Source organism: Zerene cesonia, chromosome Z (genome assembly GCF_012273895.1).
Source record: "Zerene cesonia ecotype Mississippi chromosome Z, Zerene_cesonia_1.1, whole genome shotgun sequence".
NCBI classification, from domain to species: Eukaryota; Metazoa; Arthropoda; class Insecta; order Lepidoptera; family Pieridae; genus Zerene; species Zerene cesonia.
The window spans coordinates 854669-876388 of NC_052122.1; the positions used below are offsets into that span (position 1 = coordinate 854669).

General features: G+C 32.2%; 2 protein-coding genes across 2 annotated transcripts in view; one reads left to right on the plus strand and one right to left on the minus strand.

Moving 5' to 3' along the window:
• Positions 1–534, minus strand: part of LOC119835852 (E3 ubiquitin-protein ligase UHRF1-like) — an 11780-nt gene extending 11246 nt beyond the window's left edge. The window contains exon 1 of the mRNA XM_038360889.1: positions 303–534. Within this exon, the coding sequence (XP_038216817.1) occupies positions 303–452 (150 nt within the window). The 5' untranslated portion in view covers positions 453–534. The remainder of the gene's footprint in view (positions 1–302) is intronic.
• Positions 535–1056: 522 nt separating this feature from the next.
• Positions 1057–20210, plus strand: LOC119835559 (transmembrane protein 198). The gene is made up of 10 exons (XM_038360465.1): positions 1057–1286; positions 3408–3630; positions 3718–3828; positions 5139–5290; positions 11561–11633; positions 12675–12766; positions 14374–14518; positions 16559–16695; positions 17177–17350; positions 17551–20210. The coding sequence occupies exons 2-9, from the start codon at positions 3450–3452 to the stop codon at positions 17348–17350; spliced, it is 1065 nt and encodes a 354-aa protein (XP_038216393.1). The 5' UTR covers positions 1057–1286; positions 3408–3449; the 3' UTR covers positions 17551–20210.
• The last annotated feature ends 1510 nt before the right edge of the window (positions 20211–21720 follow it).

A 21720-nucleotide genomic window follows, 5' to 3' on the forward strand; every position in this document is an offset into this window, starting at 1 on the left:
CAGATTCGAAATTCAAATGTAATATTTTTTTATAATTAAGTGTAACAGTATTTATGGCCAGACTAAGTATATATACCAAGTGTCACATGAGAAAATAGAATGATATGCATAATCGCAGTGCATTCGCATTTATCTTTACATAAAAAAAATTTGAAACAGGTACTGATTTTTAACCATAAATATATGTAAACAGTCGCATCGGCTAATTTATAGAAAGAACAAAAAGATGCGTATTTCTATCTATTAAAGAAATACAATATATTAAATGAAACTCTAATTTATAAATAAACAAGGTTTCTTACCAGCTTTCCTCCATAGAACAAACGTTGCAACTTTGGTTCAACGTTAAACTTATCTTTTATAATACTGCGAAATTTTTCTATTTTTGTTAATTTTGAATCAACCACAACTATAGTATCAGGCTTTCCAAAAAATCTAACCCTTACATGCATTTTAGAAACTTAAACAATTTGTAATAACTTTAAATGAATACAATACTTGGATTATTAAACTTTTTGTAATTTTGTGTAATGTGTATAAAGCGTCGAGTTGACAAATAAAATGGCGCGAATTTCACATATGTCAAAAACCTCCATCTTGAACATTTTATACTTGTAAACTACAGATTATAAATAATTTGTGAATATTACTTGTTAGGGTCACATTATATTTTTTTGCGGAACACTTCATAAAGTAAGTGTTATTTTACTCTTAGCTGGTTTATAAATTTTCCCTAAATTCCCAACTTTGTCTTGATACCTTTACAAACTTACTACTTTTCATTTTATAAATTTTATTTAAAAAGGAATAGAGATATTATACAGCAGAAATAGTAGATTCAAAGTATACTAAATAGGTATATGTAATTAACCAAAATCAATTTCAAAAACTGTAAAAAATTTAACTGCCAGTTTTTAATTCGTGATATTTATGTTATATCTATTTATTAATAGAAATCTAATACTGATCAGAACAATGTTTGCCAAAAAAAAAAAAAACGGCCAGTTTTAATTTTCAATATGGCATCACTAAATTTGTCAGAACAACACTGGTTCAGGTTTGCAAATTCGCGAGAAAACTCAAGGAAATCTTTGTTAGTTGGTCTTCTCCTTTTGTAGATAGAATATTAAAAATTTGTCGCAAATCACGAACACAAACGTGGTTCATAATATGTTATTGTAAATGGTCTCTAAAATCGAGTTTAGTTTTCAATATATGTTTTACTGTTAATAAATACAATTTGTTTAATTTACAATGTGAAATCTACGGACTGACGAGCAATAATGGTGAGTGCTTATATACTTACTTTATTTTCGTTAGAAACATTTAAGTAAATAAACACGGTGACAATAGTCTGTTCTTTTGTGTGTGGGTTTTTAAAAAGGGTAAGTTTTTAAATGACAATATCTGATTTACTTTTCACTAATTTCTAATGTTTTTATTATTTCATTTACTGCCATATATATATATATATATATGTTGTGTAAATATATATTGTAGGTAGTGCTCTGTTTCATAAAATGTATAAAAATTCACTATTTTTAGTATTTTACAAGTTTTATATTGCCTTTTATTGTTCATTTTTAATTGTAAAAATTGTAACTTTAGTTTACAATCACAACAACCATTTTATTTGAAATCAATTTGAGCCCTGTTGTTCATAACTTGGGATTTAATAAAATGAGAAAATGATTTGCAACAATTACAAATACCTTTTCTTTTACACAGAAACCTAGTGACTAAATATGGTTACTTAAACAAACTCATACATTTATTTATTTAACTAGACCTTATTTCCAAGCGAGTTTGAATCATTAAAATTCAGCAAAAGAATTTTTAATCCTGGTTCAGACAGCAGATGCTACGAAGAATAGCTGAAAATAATATCTGTAGTTGCAATTTTAGAACAAATCAATGTAAGAACATTTAAGATTTAAACTAATAATCAATCATAAAAGTACTGTCCTGCAACAACATTTAATGGATAACAAATTCATCCATCAATGCAACCATCTTGCATAAATTGCTTAATACAGTATAATATATACTAGAGTAATAGAGCAGGCTTTCTGTTAAAACATTTTTAATATAGTCCTACTAAACACTGCTACTAAGTATATTGTAAAAGTATATAAGGTGTAACCTTGACCCATAAATAAATGTTTAACTTTTAAGCCATTCAACAGGCATTTCTATTTCATGCCTGTTCCTTGTTTCCTATAATGTAAGATACAACAATCTCTAACGTTTGCCTAAAAGTTTACTGTTTTTTCAAGTGTTTATAAAATTTGTTTTTAGTAATACTCATATCAAATATGTGTAGTTAATGAACACAACCGTAAAAGGATAAACAATCCATTGAAACCAAATTTAATACAAATCAAATATTCAGATAAAATTTAAACAGTTTTGGGAGTACATACATGAGTTAAAAAGTAGATGATGCCTCATATAAGGCGATGTATTCATTCAGTCTTCTGTAGGATAATCCAAACTCAGGTAATAACTAGTATTTTCAGTTGAGGAATCCATAATAGAAAAGATAATTGTTTCGCCTAGAGGATCTTAAAAATACATCTTATCAGCTGCTGGCATTACTTTCTTGTTTTAAAAAAGTACACATTCAGTAAGATTATGTCAAATCATGAACAATTTTCCAAAAACATCCACGTCGTGTTTTTTGTTTTAAATATCTTTTTATTTCTGTTTTAGCTGTTACACTTAAACAGATAGATAGGTAATAATAAAAGTGAAAAAATGGATCCTTCTGAAAAATAATTTTTAATGAGACAAAGTGCAAAGTCCTCTTGTAAAAGTACCCTATTCGCTAGGCGTTAGATTATTTCATAGAAAAAGATGTATGAATATATTGGTTATGGTTGGCTTGACAAGCATAAGAGGACTGTGTGAAACACTTAAAAGTAAAGTATTAAAAAGAATATTTGTCATATATGTATGTTTGAGTTTCATTTATATTAAATTATTATGTGAGGATTTCTTATAAGAAATTATTTTTAGTATAATCTAGAAGTTTTAATTAAAAAGGTGTCACTATACCCACGCGAAAGTTCCACCTCCTGGAAATAAAAATGATCTCAGTTTGGGCTATCGTACAAAATAAATATAAAAGGCTTCATGGATTAACATTTTGTTTACGGGTTTAATGGCTTGATAATATTTTTTGTATAACAATAATCCCTACAGTGTTAATTAATGCCAACACTTAATTAAGACTTTATAAAATGAATTAATATTCTGAGTATAATAATTCATTAAATAGTGGTTGTAATGTTTTAAGTCTACGATGATCCATTATTTTTTAATTGTTTGTTTTTTTTTGTAAATAAATATATTTTTTAATGTCTGTCATTTGCTCCCTTGATATTCATAACGGTTTTTATTTTCAGACATCAAATATTTAATACTATCATCTATAGTAAAGACTCGTCATGTCCTCAGTCGGGCAACTTGTTCCACCTGTGACGCGGGGTCCCCCTAACATGACATACAAGTTCAATGGGCCTCACATAGAAGGCTCATTCTGTAGTACTATAGATACAAATTATGATCCAGTTATAAGCGTTATTTGCGCGATGTATATCATTTTTGGTATTGTTTACTCTCTTTTCGGTGAGTGATTTAGTTTCAGAAAAAAGACGAATTTACTAATTCTTAAAAATTTTAGACATTCTAAACGAGACAGTCTTATTTTTTTAGGTTATCGATGTTTTAAAGCAAGTATGTTTTTAACTGGATTCACATTTGGTTCTGCTGTTGTATATCTTATCTGTCTCCAAGAGTACTTGATGCCACCTTATGGAAACGTCGGTATGTATTATTGTGAATTTAGTTCTATTAAGTTTAAACGTGTACTTTCAGCTAGGATGAACATTACTACGTAAATTGATTTGCACACGACGACGAGAAACAATAATTACCATGATATACATACGGGATATTGTTTATTAAACCCAATTTTTAAGAAAATATTATGTAATTTTTTTATTGCTCAAATGTCCAACCAATATCAGTATACGGGTATGACTTGAGTACCACAGTCTCGTTTCGTCTACATAATCTGTTACGTCAAAATTCGTTGGAATGGTGTCAGTTATTACCATATATGTTATATTTGAATGATGATATTCTCAGGAACGATTTCAAAAGCATTACTCAATCGATCATCTCACTCTCCTTGAAGAATGTCCTAAATATTTTACCCAATTAATTGAAAATATTGTAACAAGTGGCACTAATTAAAATAAAGTGCGCGGTACGGATCATATTAATAATGCACTAACGCCGTCGACCGCATTTAGCGTAGACCTTTAGACCGCCCTCTTCTAGATTTCTAATTTAGATCCTGCGATTAAGGATTAAGGAAGGTATGTTAATTCCGGTAAATAGGGAAACCTTCTTTTGCATTGTAATTGAGTTTTCAACATTCAATGCAAAGCACTATGTTTGTTGGCTATAAATTCCGAAACTAGTCACCCGATCTTGATTAATTTTTATATACTGTTTGTCGTCCTCATGTCGTCATTATTAAAAAATGGTATAATACGAATGCATATTTTCTTATTATAATATAAATAGTATTACTTTTAATAGTAATATCCATACCTAGTTTACTTCGCTGGTCGGATTTGAGTGAATATTAGTGTACTTATAGATTCATCTCAATAGAAGGCGTGGTGACGGTGTCCCTTAGGCACATAAAACCAAAAGAGTAGAAGAAATTCGATTGCTGGGGCGGAGAGGTAAGGCGTTGCCACGGTACTGGCATAATACCGGATACAGGATATCGGATCGAATTTTTTCCACTCTTTCCAAAGCCTTATTTATATATTTGCCGTAAATATATAATAAAACCTTTGATTGCTATAAAGTTGAAAATAAAGTAGGGAATGGACATTTGTTATTAAGTGGATGTGTGTTGTAGAACAAAAATATAAGTCGCAAATATGTGTAAGTACGCGAGCATTGATTGCTGCGGGCGTATAGCTAGTTCAATAATACATCTCATTACATATATATTTATAGACCTATAAATTTATATTAACGGGTGTCAAGCATATGTAAACTGTTCAAGGATCGCAAGCATCTTACACATAGATTTTTTTTATTAATTGTGCTAGGTGTGGCGCTATGTGCCGGTCTACTGTTCGGGCTCATAACAATGCTGATCCAATATGTCGGTCTGTTTATGACGGGATTCCACACGGGACTGCTGCTCGCGATCGCCGGCCTCGCGATATACGACCATTTCCTGGACAGCAGACCCAATACGGTAAGCACTTTTAATTTACGTTATTTATTTGATTTGCTATCGCCTTTCTAGGCATTAGATCTCTTTTACTATTGCAATTTCTTTGATATTTATTTCTTGTGAACCAGCAATATTTCTTTCATTTTAAAATGATTGGTTCAATAGTTTTCGAACGATTGAGTCACTATCAAGAGTCCAACTTTCACAATTGCGATAGAAGTGGGTTGGGTTCCCGGCATACTTATGGTATAAAAATAGAAATAAGATGGGATTAGATGTTCATATTCTATATAATACTATGGCGATACATAATGCATTTGAGAAGGTTTGCAGATGAGACAGAGAAAATTATGAACGATTAGGAAATATTAAAGATACACCTTGCGTCATACAATAATATTACTTATGAATGGCAAGAATCGATGCGTCAACGTTTGACTTTGAAGTGAATCACCAAAAAATAAGTCACGAATACATTGGCATTCAATAATCAACTCTCACAATCACAATCACAGCATAAAACTCTGCCTACGCGTGTGTTAGGAAAAGTTTTCTAATTAGCGACACAATAGACTTTGAGCACTAAGAGCTACGTATAACTACATCGAAAAAAAAATTACTAATTTAATGGATGTTTTATAAACACCGCTCAGACATTTTTTTATCTGGACGACACAAGTCTAGACTGTTAAGAGTATTTGTAACAGAAGTTTGAATAAACAAAAATTAAGCTATAAGCTATGAAGTATTGATTTAATATTCAAAGTGTGTAATCGTGAATTGAAGTTAAATAGAGTATCGTATATTGAATCGTAAGATGAATTAAATATATTTGAGGTTTAGATTATCGTTTCGGTAAACATGATTCATAAACTAAAAATACAAGTGATAACTTGAGGATGATAACCTAGAAAAACCTAACTTTACTGTAATAATGGTACATTGATATTCTTGTACGTATTCTCTAAGATATCATTATAAAATAATATTAAAAATTGCCATTGCTATTAAAAATTAAAAAAACACTTAACGTTGACCATAACTTTCGCTAGACGCTGGTTTCTATATTCTGTTATATTAAAGCATTTAACCATAGAATTATTCTGCCAGATAGGTATTATGATTGTTTTGTACAGAACACTCGTTCTCAATCATAATAACGTTGCGTTTATAATTAACGGCTGAATGTTTTTGATGTTTGTGGATGTTTGGCCCTTATGATTGGTCTGGCTAAATAAAAATATGTTTATAATAGTCCATTAAATAAACATATAATATTAAAAACATAACAGGCGAACAACGCAAAATACTCTGCTTAAGTATAGAATTTTCTCGAAAGTCCATGTTCGATTCCTATTGCGCATTTCAACGTTTACGTTTCATCGGAAATTAAATGTATGATATTAGTAATATCAAAATGAGAAGAAGATTAAAAATATTCTATTATGTGTATTTATTTGTATGTGGTAGATACTTTTATACTCTATGATGTTTGTCTGAGGTACCTTAACCAATGTCAAGATCGACCGGACGAATCTAAGAATTTAGAATTTATATTAAAGAATGCGGATTTAATTAGAAAAATTGTTGACCACATATGTCTTACGTTGACTTAAATATAATTCAAAGGTTTTCCAAATTATATACTTGGTATAAAATTAGTCTGTAATTTATTGACTGTACTTCCGAGACAAACTATTTTACTATATTGTGTGTTGTAGATACTGTTTTGTTGAGTGTCAATATATGTATCTACTCGTATCGCGATGACCTGATTGCTCATAAACTCTTGAAAGATGCGTTGCCGCTATTGTTTCTACGTCGGTGCGATAATGCTTCTATTGTATTTTGTTTACCAATGCTTTTATTAGTAGAAAGCCATGTTAATGTGTCCCTTTAAGCTAAGATTTATTTACGTGTGTCAGCATTGAAATTATGTGTCTAACGAAACCATTTCAACGTGTGAATGAAAGTTTTGTAAATGTTTGATTAAAATATTTCATCCAGGTTACAACGTTAGGGTCAGGACAGTCGACGACCTGTGAGGTTACAGAGTGAGGTCTAGGTACGCCACGACTATAGATTTTTATTTTCGGATCGGACTCGTCCTTTGTATTCTCTCCGAAAGTCACGCTTTGTTACATTTTCTAGTCTTATTAGAGAGGGGGATTAAATTCATAATCCCCACAAGAAGATTGCTTATGCTTAAAAGATGTTACATATTATTGATCAAGTAAGCGTCTGCAGGACTTCTAAATACTAATTTTATGGCATTAGTATTAGATGTGAGCAATATTGAATAATAATACGAAATTTACACACACCCACACACACACACACAATCCATCGATTTCTTTCATGGCTCTATCATATTATATTATTTCTATTTTCTAGAATTAGTTATAATAGTCCTTTTTTAATCAATTGCATTACTAGGTTGTGAAAAATATAAAGCATTTGCATAGAGCATTTGGCAAATATTATATGTTTGAAGTTGTTTTACCTATCGCTTCGTTGATAATGAAGAGAGATCTTTCAAAGGGCTTAGTGCGTCTTGAAATGAAATACCTCTCAAGTCTTTTTATAGGTCAAGCTTGGGTTTTCAATCGTTTCTAACTTTAATCCTTTTTAATTAGACGCAAATCGGCTTATGTTGATATTTAAGAAAATATTGTTCTCATTAACGACAATTATATTAATACCTTTTATCGTATTATACGTAAATTGTATATCTTGTAGCTTCTAGACATACTAAAATTATAAGTAATTCAATATATGAAATTTTCTAGCCTTAGTTCATAGTTGAAAAGAGAGATAATTCATGTAATTGATCAATTGATGAGCTCAATGCTTTCACTGAAATAATTTCGTTAGACCTGGCGTCTTGTGAAACGTTATAATGTCATTATATTATTATTTAGTGGTATTTTCAATAAATCATTAGTGAATACGACAACAGTTATACGATGCTAGCTAAAGGTCGTTACGGCTGTTGAATAGAAGCAATTGAGAAGGAGCTGTAACTATGTAATAACGAGCTCAATTGCAATGATACGTGCACTACATAGCTAATAACTTAATGATATACTATACATGTACTCAGCGTAAATATAATAGCCTATATAGATAAATCCTACTAATATTATAAACGCGAAAGTTTGTAACTATGATGGATAGATGGATGGATGTATGAATGAAAACCGCGTATAATGTCTGTATGTAATTTGGTACAGAGATAGATTACAGTCTGGATTACCTAGAAGTGTACTTTTGTCGCGTGTTACAGCAGCATATGTGACGTAACAATTTTTTGCGAACTAATTTCAGAGCACACCAAGTGTTTCTTGTATGTTACACTTAAATGTATTAAGTGCATTGCATGTTTTACTAATAAGAATAGTCTGTAAGTTTTAAATGTCCTCTTTGGTCCTTCTTATTTTTTTCTTTGGTCCTTTGGTCCTTTGGTCTCCGATAACACGTGGAGTACATTTTGGACACGGTTGTCAAAACGACTACCAAACTACCTAGACGTCTAGAACATAAGATATTTTAGTACGAAGCCTTATTTAAATGTCCCAATACAGTTACACAATAGACACGGAAAGTAGAAGTTGTTTCGATTGCTCTTACATATTTGATTATATTCACGTGAATCACTCGATTGGCTTGTTTAATGCCATTTTTAAGTAATGCCACATTAGTCCACGTCCACTCTTTGTTAATATCAAGGTTCAGTTCATTTTGATAACTCTTCTAATTTAAATCCTTAGCGAGATCTATGGTGGTTGAGTAAATATATATTGATTGGTTCTATTATATACAACATATTTTTTAAGAAAAGTAAAGTCTAATAATCGTAGTTAGCTTGATTAGCATATAAATATTTAATACGTTGATAGATGAAAAGTAAATCTAAGATTTTAACGTCTGAAATGTTTTTCAGCAAAACAAATTTGATGACTTTCTTAAAAAAAAACCGACGGGTTATATTAGCTTACCGGCGCGGTGGCTTGGAAGCAATTTATTAATAAAATATTTATTAGTTCCGCACAGCAGCACTCGGCCCGGTGCGAAGCACTTGAAAATGCAATATTTACTTAGACGATTCTGTGAAATTAACGAATGATTTAATATAGGTGAATATTGACTGAGTCGTTTATTAAGCATTATATTCAATATTGAATCTATATAATTTGTTCAATAAGGAGATGTTTTCTCAGAACGAGGTTTTCAATTGAAAAGTGATTTGCAGTGGAAATTTTATGTTTTAATATCAATGTAACTACTACTGCTTCATAATCTTATTACTTTTAGCGATTCAATTTGTAGTCAAATGGAAAAAATTGCGGAGCATTTTAATTTATTTAAGTGGATTTTTTATTATATTAAGCTTAGATTGCCTTGGACAAATATACTTTTGTTGTTAGCACTATGTATTACAAAGTTAATATTATTTCCAAAAGATTATTACATTTAAACATTTTTAGGGTTCCGTAACTAACTTGGAAACCAATGTTGTTTGTCATGCCCTTCCGAACGTCTGTATGTCACACGAGACGTCAGAGAAAAATTCGTAATGATGTAAAAGCAAAGGTGAAAGTATAACTTGAAAGGCGTTGGCAAGGCGTGTGTTCACTTATCTACAAAAGCGCTATCAATTCAATGATTATTATAAATTTGCTATGCGAATATTTGTTTTCTTAAATTAGCGATGGTTATATAATATTCAGATAATGCGTGATAATTATTATTGCTCCGATCGATACATTCGTGTAAAGTGCAAGGTAGTCTGTTTTTCTTCGGAATCTGTTGATTTATTGTAATTATCGATGATCAATTAAATTTGAACACGTTCGTGTTAGACCCATTTGTATAGAAAACGCTAGATTTCGAGGATTAGTTAAGATTGTTTAAAGATTTGCTTTTATTGTGTAACCTTAAACCTCATTAATACGATGTACAATCTTTATCCTCGAATAATCGATGAATTTCAATATTCATAGATTATTCGAGAGACACATTCATATATTTGTTGCGATAACTAGTTAGTCATGTCCATCGCTAAGTATCTAAATAAACGATAACTCTAGTGGACGATACAAATATTAAAATTTCTCATTACTTAATTTACAAGCGAATTACTGTTTTGATTTGCCAGCTCAGCGAAATAATTTGTCTGCAATATTTATGCATGTGCAAAGTTTACACCTACGTCACCGTGTGTATATGTGTGATAGTTGGAAAGTAGACCGACACCTGGAAGTTACGAATGATACCCATAAGCGACTGTATCAGTAGGATGTATATACTATTGATCAGGGACAAGATGCGCTGTACAAACACCTAACGTTTGCAGTTTGTACACTTTTTACTGCTGTGAATGTGTATACGTTGTGTACGTAACGCTATGCGAGTTTTTTGTATACACAATTATAATATTCAGATATCGTACTGAATACAAAGTAAATTTTTGTACTCAACAAATTAATCATTTGGCATAATTATATAAAAAATAAGGCAAGATTGTCTTGTCACGCGAAATAGGACTGTTGTTTATGTCTAACACCATATGCAATATGCTTTCCACGTGCGATTCGATTTCTATGGCAATGGCTGTTTCTACAAAAGTTTCTAGTACATCGACTAGAATGATACTGATTGAAATATATTTAATGAAATATATTTTTGAAATATATTTCAATCGCTTTGTGTTGTAAGATTGCTAGCTTACTATGAAGGTAGCTAGCTGTAACGTGTGGTTACAACCCACCGACGAACCCGCGGGTAAAAGCTAGTATTTCTATATATCATGTTTTACTCTATTGCCTGCATAAGCTACATCACTGGTAATTATCATCAAAATCCATTCTGTGAAAGAGCAACAAACATACATGTATATACATCCTCACAATACACAAAACTTTCGCATTTATGATATTAGTAAGATAATCTTATTTTATTCTCAATGATACTTTGTATACTCATAGCGGGATCTTTCCACTACTTTATATCATAACAAACTTTTGCCAGGGCAACCGGATGTCTATATTAATAGTAACACATAATTATTGACAAAAATAGAACATAATATATTATTTCTAACATACTCTGTTATTATTGTATAACTAATACATATGTATCGGCTAATTAAGATCTCTACTAAACAAAACATTCGGAATCTCTGATGATAGATAAATTAATTTAATTGAAGCCTAATTAAGGTGATATTCATTATAATTTATTATCACACTGGTACCATACAATAATAAAAAAATATAATTTTTGTTTCAGTACTGGCTTTGCGTCGTAGTGTTGCTTTTATCTGGAATATGCTTTGCAGTTTTCAACCTCTACTGGAAGAAAGGTAAATTTTATCATTCATTGCAGTTCTCAATTTTTGACATTGATAAGGAATTATCATACAATTGCGTTATATGACTGACTCATCCGTAGGTAGCTCTATCGAATATGATATTTTATGAATACCTACGTTTTACAATAATTTATATCTGCAATGTAATGTTACGTTGTAATGTATATTGGCTAGCTAACTATGTTGATGCTCTCAACATATTGGTGGTATTAAAACTTACATTATTTTGAGCGGATTAAAGCCAGCCGAATTTTAAGTACACAGAGAGAGAGAGAATTTTTCAGAGCACATTGCCCTCATTTACTTAATGTTCTACACGTCCATACCAATAATAGTTCATTAACGAGTTCAATACTTTTCTAATTTTTTTATTTTGTGATTGGACTTGAAAAAAAAATGTAGGTAAACACTGATATATTTAAAGGGTAGTCATATATTGGATTATAGCTATCAGCTCGAACTAGAATGAAATAAGCGCATTACAAGTACTCGAAGGTTGGTCTACATCCTAGCATTTGGATTTCCTATGTGTATGCTAAGATCGTACATGATAGGTTAAAAAAAAATCAGGCATTGTATTACTGGAGCCTTATCATATATAATTAAATGGATACCAAGTATTGCATAAGAGGAATGTGATAAAACAACGTGGTTTTTTCATACATGAGTATACAGTAATAGCTGGCAACTTAGCTGGTGGTTCGCCTGATGGTAAGCGATCACCACCGCTCATGGACATTCTCATATATATGTGCCTCTTTTTTTTTTTAAGTGGGGAAATCTTGCATAGATACCCACGGTCTAAACCCCACTGTGTTCCGTCGAGCCACTTAAGTGAAGGGGCCACGGGAGTTGGTTAAAATTCGTCCGCGACCCCATATATATGTGCCTCTGTGAATGTGCTGCCCGCTTTTAAAGGGCAAAGGGACAAGGGAATAGTTTCAGATAATCATCAATCGAAAGCGATATGCTAATTGTATCAACTTGCCATATTGTAATAAAATGTTTGCTTATAATTTGTATTATTTCCAGTTTTAACAATATTCGGTACTAGTGTATACGGAGGCGCTGTTATCGCCACTTCTCTGGATTACTTCATTGAACGAATGGTGATGTTAAAATGGGTAAGCAATTGTGATATGAAATAATAATATATAGCCGAGCATGTGCGAATGCGACTTGCGTGCAAAGGCCTCCGTACCATAATCTTAAAAAAGGGGTAATATACCACGTTTGTTGTATGGGAGCCGCGGGAGGGAGAGGGATTTATTTTGCAACAACAACAACAATTTTAGTGGCAACAAAGAAAAGGTTATCTTTGAAAGTAAAGAGACAGATGGATAGACAGAAAGAAGTCTTAGTAATAACGCAGTGAAAGAGTTGTAGAAATAATGAGCCCGAGCTACAAACGCTATGTAGTTAGCAGCTCGGGACACTAATTAGGGACTAGGGATTATTGAGTTTTGACACCCGCAACATTTTTCGGCTTTAACTACAAGATCAAACGCGTTGTACTCCTGTAAGCTTCTCTTTATATTGTACTATTTGCTTTGATAGTTTGTACTTCAAGCAGTGAAATCTTAAAATATTTCAGTACTGTAGTCTGTAGTTGTCTATTGAATTATTTTAAACAAAATGTTGTGAATAAATAAAGCTAAAATTTTCGTCGGTAAATATAACAGTTAACTTTAGAGTAGTTTGGTATTTTTTACACAAACAAGGCCGTTGAGAGTATTAATTTATATTTTTTGTTTAACCTTTGACCTACTTGATGTTGTACGATCGAAAATACGTTAATCGGATAAAGTTATTCGCATTCTGCTTGAATTAAAATTGAACAGGCTATTTTATTTATAGAACATCTTCTGCAGAAAATACATAAATAATTCTTTAAATTTCCGACCCAAGACAAGAACAAGCGACGCCCACTAGAAACCGTGAGAGTAGCGTAAATATTTGATATTCTGCAATATGTTAACGTTACATTCTTATATTCTATTTAATGCTATGACGAACGTTTAATGTTGAACTCATACTCAAACATAACTCAAATTCAATTCAATCTCAACTCAATCTTACACACACACACACACACACACACATAACATCACTGTGAGTTTAATGTTCATATTGATATTTGTCGTATTATAAATTGACATAAATTTAAAAGATACACTATGAACTATTTTTAATAGATATTGTTACTCATACTGTCGTCCCAACACACTTGTATACCTTGCATATTACACAAACAAACATTTGTAATAGCATTGCTTTATCTGTAATTTATACTACTTACGTACTTATATTTATAAATTACTAGCAAGCCCGGCGAACTCTATTTCGCCACCAGATGGCTTCGTTTTTCCCGCTTTTCTGTTGAAATTTTTCCTGAATTTTGCAAAACCATGGAAAACTCCAGAACGCACAAAGCGCTGGAGTTATAGCCTCAGGAAGGAAAAACCGACTTATTTTTATATAGTAGATGTATAAATAGTCAATCAGGGCAATTCTAAAAGGGGGTAATTGGAAAAATAACTCTCAATAAACTTTTAACCACGCCAAAAAATATCTATGAAAATTTATTAGGCTTTTTTAATCGTTTTGCAGTTACCGAAAGAAATTGTTATGATATTTATTCAAATCACACGTGTTCACAATTACCTTGATGACTCTTAATATGTTAAATATGCGCTATTTTCATATAAATAAACTTTATTCGTTTCTATAGACATGGGAACGTGCAAAACTTGAGCCAGCGGTCGCACCGCCGTGTACCATCTCATGGCTGACGCTGGCCGCTTGGCCCACTGTGGCCATAGTCGGGTTCACTGCACAGTGCGCTCTCACAGCTACGGGGATATACCACGAGGAGAGTGAGTCTTACTAATATTATAAATTTGTGAGGATGGATGTATGTGTATGTGTATGTTTGTTACTCTTTAACGCAAAAACTACTGCACCGATTGCAATGAAATTTGGTACGTAATAGCTGGACAACTGGAATAACACATGGTCAACTTTTTATTCCGATATTTCTACGGGATACAGACTTACGCAGGTGAAACCGCGGGGCGCATCTAGTATACAATAGTCCTGACTCCATCTGCATAGACGAAACTTTATACGTTTTTATTTTAGTCAAAGCGGTTACAAACCAAACATGATTAAAATCAACTCTGCCAGTCTCGACTTATAAGTAACTAATACGACTTTCTCTTGTATTTATATGCATACCCATCGAATCAGATCGTGTTCCCCCTAAGATTTTCCTAATTATCTACAGATAGAAAATTTTTGCTAACAACATAGCCATTGTTATACTATATTTGAAGCAATTTAAATTTGTTAAGCGTAGGTATTGATTAAGTTACGGTCGTAAAATATTTAGCAGGATATTCTTACACTAAATATTAATGTGGCTAAATCATGGAAGAATATAATCGAAAGTGTTTGTTATTCACGCGAGGAAAGCCACTCAACTAGTTAATTGCTAACTAGTTTCTGTACAAAATACATATTAGGTAGTCGGTATTCCTACCTGTAGCCTGATTTAGAGTTATAAACTATATCCCTGTATACAAAGCAAATGAATGATATTTATATGTGATTATAACAGGAGAAGTTATTTGAGTACTTATTTTTAGGCCTTATGTGATATTCCCGATTCGGGAACGGAAGTCGCGTGACGCACGTTACCTGACATTGTTCAGTGAAGTTTTCATTCGATTTCTTCTAAACGTTTTGTATTTTCTTACACGAAACGACTTCGCGTTTCTATTCACGAGTGTAATTGTATTCCTTTTTAGGTTGTAAAATTTTGTCCTAATGCAAAATAAAGGAGCGTGTCAGTGCTATATAAATGTTGAAAGAGTGTTTCCGATTCACTATTAGAGCGAGACAACGGAATACGATACCCATCTTACTTTATTTACGTTGTTTATTCAGTTATTTGTGAATGACAAAAGTGCAGTTGCAATAAAAATGTTAAAAGTTAAACCGAATTAAAGTTTATTGTTTACTTCGAATTGTAAAATTTCATATTATTTTATTATATAATTTAAACTCTATTTTTACTGCAATGCATTAAGATTTAAATTATTTTTATGAAAAGTGTGTCGAAACTGCGGACTCATTTAGAACCCCTTACAGTCTATTGTTTCCTTGGTCAATCGAATTGTTAACACAGAATAGTGTCTACTGTTAAAATGGGAACGAAAATCTTGTACAAAATTGCACAAGAACTTGTGAATATTTAAGAAGATCTAACGACTCTTTTACCAGTGACTACTTTGGAAAACTTAACGGCTATTTTAACTTCGCGTGCACTTAAAAACTTATTGGACAGTTTGTGCGACGTCAGGGCAGCTATTTCTATTTCGGTTGGCTTTAAACCGACGTTGCTAAAACGGTATATCCACGATCTTTTCATAGTGTTTTATAATAACTGACTGACTATCAAAAGGAATAAATTTTGTTAATATTTTACATGGTTGCTCTACACCCATTTCTAGGAGCGTGACGTTAACGAGGATGCCCTCGATTGATTCGAAACTCAATTGTCTCAATTATGTTAACGGTTTTATTTTATTATATTATCACAGTTCATGAGATACAGACTGATGACAGACGATCAGACAGACATTCGCACTATAGCAAGTCTTTATGTGCTATAACTATCAATAATACCGTGCGTCTATACCGTAAACTAACGGTCCACCCCGGCTTCGCTCGTGGTTTAATAATTTTTCAAATCGGACCAGTAGTGCCTGAGGTTAGCGCGTTAAAACAAACAAACAAACTCTTTAGCTTTTTAATATTAGTATAGATAGAACACTAGAAACCGTCTCGTGGGGGCTAGAGCGATGTTATATACATTCTCACACAATTAAGAGCGCATATACAATGATTGGCAGGTATAAGCGCGCAGAAGCGTCGGCTGAAGGCGCAGCCGCCGCGGCCGGTGACGCGCGAGCAGCGCGCCGAGATGAAGCAGCGCAAGTACCGGTACCTGTACCAAGTGAGGACGGCGCACGGTGACGTCATATCGCAGGTCACTTGCGCGAGTTGTCTATGTTTTTACTTAGCATATATCGGTATAGTTATGTATATTGAGTACCAACCAGCAAGGGAAGGCTCACGGAGACACAGGCCCAACACTCGGAGGCCATCTGGAAAATTTCATGTGTTACTGCACCAATTGAGGACGGCGCATGGTGACGTCATATGGCAGGTCACTTGCGCGAGTTGTCAATGTTTTTACTTAGTATCGATATAGTTATGTATACTCGAGTACCAACCACCATGGGAAGGCTTACGTAGACATAGGTGCAACACTCAGAGGCCATAATTCAAGGAATGTTTATATGAAATTGCCTTCAAATAAAATTATAATCAGTAATAATGTAATAAAAAAAGAGTTCTGAGACAACGTAATTATATCTCTATATTGTTGATTTCGAGATGAAAAACGTTTGTTTCCATTTTTTTTTTTGAATTTACGATATTTTTCATATTTCGTTTTTCTATTTCAGTCATACGTGCAAGCTCTGCAGAAAAAGGCACAATGTGGCAATTGGGGCGGCAGTGCCGGTGGCGAATGTAGTACACTGCAGAGCGACTCCACGCATCTCACTGTTCTGGCCGGCTCCGAGCACGCGCCGCCTACGGACTCTGACGACGATCTCAACCAGATTCGCGCACACTAGGTGAGCACAATACCAGAAAAGAACAGAAAAAACAGTAGAGCTGCATTTTTATAAACCTTTTTTAAGTATGATATTGCTGTACTGATCGAACACCGATATAATTTATTCAAATAACAATCTATTCAAAATCGTATCGTATCGCAACTCGTTCTTTGTCTTCGAACACAAGTGTTAGCTAAGCGTAGTATTTTTTTTTTCAGGTATCACAAAGACGTGCTCTTTAAGGGGAGTTATTCTTTTCATAATTATCCAGTATTATCCTAAGAGAATTTCACTCTTATATTATTACATAATAATATGTGTAGTTGTTATAATTAATCGCATATTCTTCGATATGAATTTATTATTTGTAAGTTATGTGATAAGCTCTCGTTTTTAATACCTGTGAGAGGATCGGTCGTTGGTTGGTGTACAATATGATATTGAATATTTGATAAGAACTTATAATATTCAAGTCACTAATTTTAAATAAAATTGGTTTAACTTCATTATATAAGTCGAGGTTGTTTACACGGCTGCCAGTAACTAGTCAGTTTTGAATCAGAATTTTAATAAAGATAAAGGATTCATGATAACATACGTTAATATTATTCAGGCGTTGATAAGTAATTCAAAGTATATTGTACCCAACCAACTATGCCTCTAGGTTTATAATACTATAACTAATTATTTATTCTCCATCGATCATCTGTCCGAACATTCGAGTATTATTTATAAATATTACAGCAAATACTGCCTAGAATCTAGATTATACATATTTTTGTGACGAGATGTTGTAACTCGATTCATCGATTTTGTATCGATTTAATTGCACATCATTCGCTGTTTTCATTATGGGGATTTAAGTGAAAATAAATTCTAAAAGTGCCACACTACAACAACATCGATGACTCGAGTGAGACGACAATGAAACGTGTACATTCCATTTTAAAATAACAGTTCAATTATTTAATCGACTTTAAAGAAATATTTAATTGTACTAGCGTTAATTAGTATCTACGATCGCGATGTGCTGTGGTTGTTACTGCTGGGAAACGTTCCTCGTGACGCATGATCATTCGGTTTATATTGACTTAGTACACTGCCAATAATATAAGTTTTTGTTACGACCATTGCTATTTGGGTATTCGAGCAGACTAAATAGTGATAGATATCGATTAAAGACGAATACAACGATATTCAATACTCTTCTCTCCGTGTACGGTATTGAAATTGTTACAGTGATATATTAATCGATTAATCGTTTCGATCACGATGGCACTACTCGATGTTAGTGCTAAGTAATAATGATTCTGACAATACGTTACACACAAATTTGTGGATTGTCTTTTCGATCGGTAGTTAGGGTTTTATATCCGGTTGGAGCAAAAATATGTGATACAATTTTATATATTATTTTTATTGCGTTATGGATTTTAACGAATTGTTAAAGTTTAGTTTAAAATGTTTAGTAGCGTTTACAAATCTTGCCACGTTATAATTTTAGGTATATATTTTTGCATATTAGTTTCAGCAAGGGTAGCACAATGCGATTGTGATGGGTTTACTCTTATGAAGGGTATTAGTTTTAGAAATTGTAACAATCAAAAATGGACGTAAACGTAGTATGTATAAGCTATACTTCCGTTCAACGCAAAGGTACTGTTATTTGGTTGATCTGCATTAAATGTTTATTTTCGAATGCTAAGCATAATTTCTTTTTTTTTATGTAGCATGCGTATAAATGCATGTAAATAATATATTGTTTTTTGATTAATTCGCCTCAGATGTTTGGGATAGTTTTCCCAGTTGATGAACATACATTCTGTTCGCTAAGTGATATTTTACTTTTAGCCAAAGTTTATTTTAGTTGGTATTGCGCTAAAAGCACAACAGAGTTAATTTATTAATTATATAAGATCCGTATACGTTACTTTGCTTATTACTACGCTTATAAAAGTCAAACGCTTCTTAAATTACGTTAATTAATATTATTATTATATATTTATTGTACTAAGTATATACTGTGACCGTTATTATAGACGTGTAAATATTTTCAATTGTAACTCTAATGGTAGTATTATTCGATAAAAATTAATTGAAACAAAGCACAATTCATATGTGTTGTATATAGAGAATTAGTTGGATAAGTTTGAATAAGAGATAATTGTCGCTCTTCTATCACTACATTTCCATATAATCGCTCAATATCTAGTCTTATACGCTGAGTTATATACGCAACGTTCGTTAGAAACAATTATTTTCATAATAATTTTTAAGTTCCTTCGTCCGTTTGTAAATTTGAATGTGTTACACGAATATATAATTTAAAAAGGGTATGTTATGAGTAATGCTAAATATATGATACGTTATATTGTGTTCCTTCCATTCCTTGTTTAAAAATAGTTCATTTTACGCATTTATTTTCACGCGTGTTCCTGAATAGATTTAATAATTTCGATGTTTCTTTTAGGGATACACATTCAATGCATGTTTTCAATATGTCTGTTCAGGTACACGTTTACTTTGTCACTTGTATATTTAATCGTTGATTATTTGTATTTTTATCAATTTATTCTTGATTTATTTATATTTTTGTTTTATTTTATTTCCCCTCCCTTTATTTTTACCACTTCACCATACCATTTATATCGTTTATTTAAAATTTCATGACCACTTTTAGTTGACATGGCTCTAATGTTTATGTCATAATATTACTCCCATGAATTTATTCATAAATCAATTAGTTCGTTATCTTTAAATATAACAGTTATAACTTATAAGATATAAACTAAGATCCAGGATTAGAAGAATATATCTTCATTCATTAAAACAACAATTTATGAATGACTGATTTCGATACTATGAATTTATTGAAACAACCTCTGCCACCATAATCCTGCTGCAATTAATAATATTTAATTGAACAACAACTAATATATTTGTAATCTCCCCGTGGGTAAATTATTAAAAATGAAATATACTCTTGTAATCCCGGTTTTTATACTAATATAACAATGACATAAGACGCATGTAAGTTTTTAACTATAGTACAATGATTCAGTTTATCGTACTGGGTGTCTAAGACTTGTTAAGCAAATTATGAATTCAAATATAGAGTAAGGTTTTAGTCACTGCCAAGATAAATATTATAATTAATGATACAAAAGTGTAAAGTTTCGTGATAGAAAAGTTCAAAATTTATATATTTATTTTATAATCTCGGAGGAAAAACTTATATGATCGCGGCTTTTAAATCTTGTGTTGTTATGATTAAGTATGTACTGCTAGATGATTAAAATGTTTGTAGGCTGACATGTAGCGAGGCGTGCAGTCCGATCGGATTTGGTATTCGCCATGAAATGTTTCGAGACACGCTTGACACAGTAATCGCCTACGCATCGGCCGCTTGGGCCACACATAATAATCGAAACGTAATATTAAATGTATATTATTATTTAATGGCATTCACCAGTGCACAGTGAATAAATTCACTTCAAATGAAGATGAGGCATTCAATTGCTTCATCGTGTCTTTTGTATTATATTATGTAGTATGTATTTCACTTGGTAACGTATAGCTTTTCTTTGTAGGAGATGTGTATTACTAGTAATATAATCTATGTTTAATGTACGCGCATGATGGTACTAAATAGTTTAGCGATAAACATCTAATTCAAAATGAATTAAATCCGACATGATTATCATAAAATAACGTAGATGTTAAGTTCTGTTTGGAATCGTAGGGTATCCGAAGTAGCCGCAGTGAAGATGCCATTTAGTAGGTGTAATGCATATTTTTGTATATAAGGTTTAAAAGAACATATATTTTCTGGACTTGATCAAAAATGTGACGGCGAAAGGTGTACAAACGGGTTGGCAAGGCGCACGAATTGTTCTCGTTGTTTTAGTAAATGTTTTCTTGACGAGCCGATTAGTTTTTTTACTATAAAACAATAAACGTTCACTGGTTGTGTGCGTTCCCTCCGCGCTATATAAATTCATTATTATTTTCAAATATGAGTTACACATTACAATGATATAACTTTTGCTTTATAACGGCGGGAACCAGTCTAATGGTTAAACCATGTGTTGCTATTATATTAACATAGGCGTCATGAAGAAAACAGAATTCTGTTGATTTATTTTTATGACCGAACCTTGCACAACAATAAATTGGTACCTATATTAAACGAAACCGCACAAGTAGTTTAATATTGCCAAGCTGACGAGATGAGGGTATTTATAACTAAATTATTTTCAAGTCGTAAGTTGACTTTGCTCGCGTACTTATTTTTATCTTATAACATGTGTTAAACTTTCAATCGTCTTCAAAGACACTTATCAGATTTAATACTACGCAGTTGACTTCTCGTAGGTGATTCGATAATC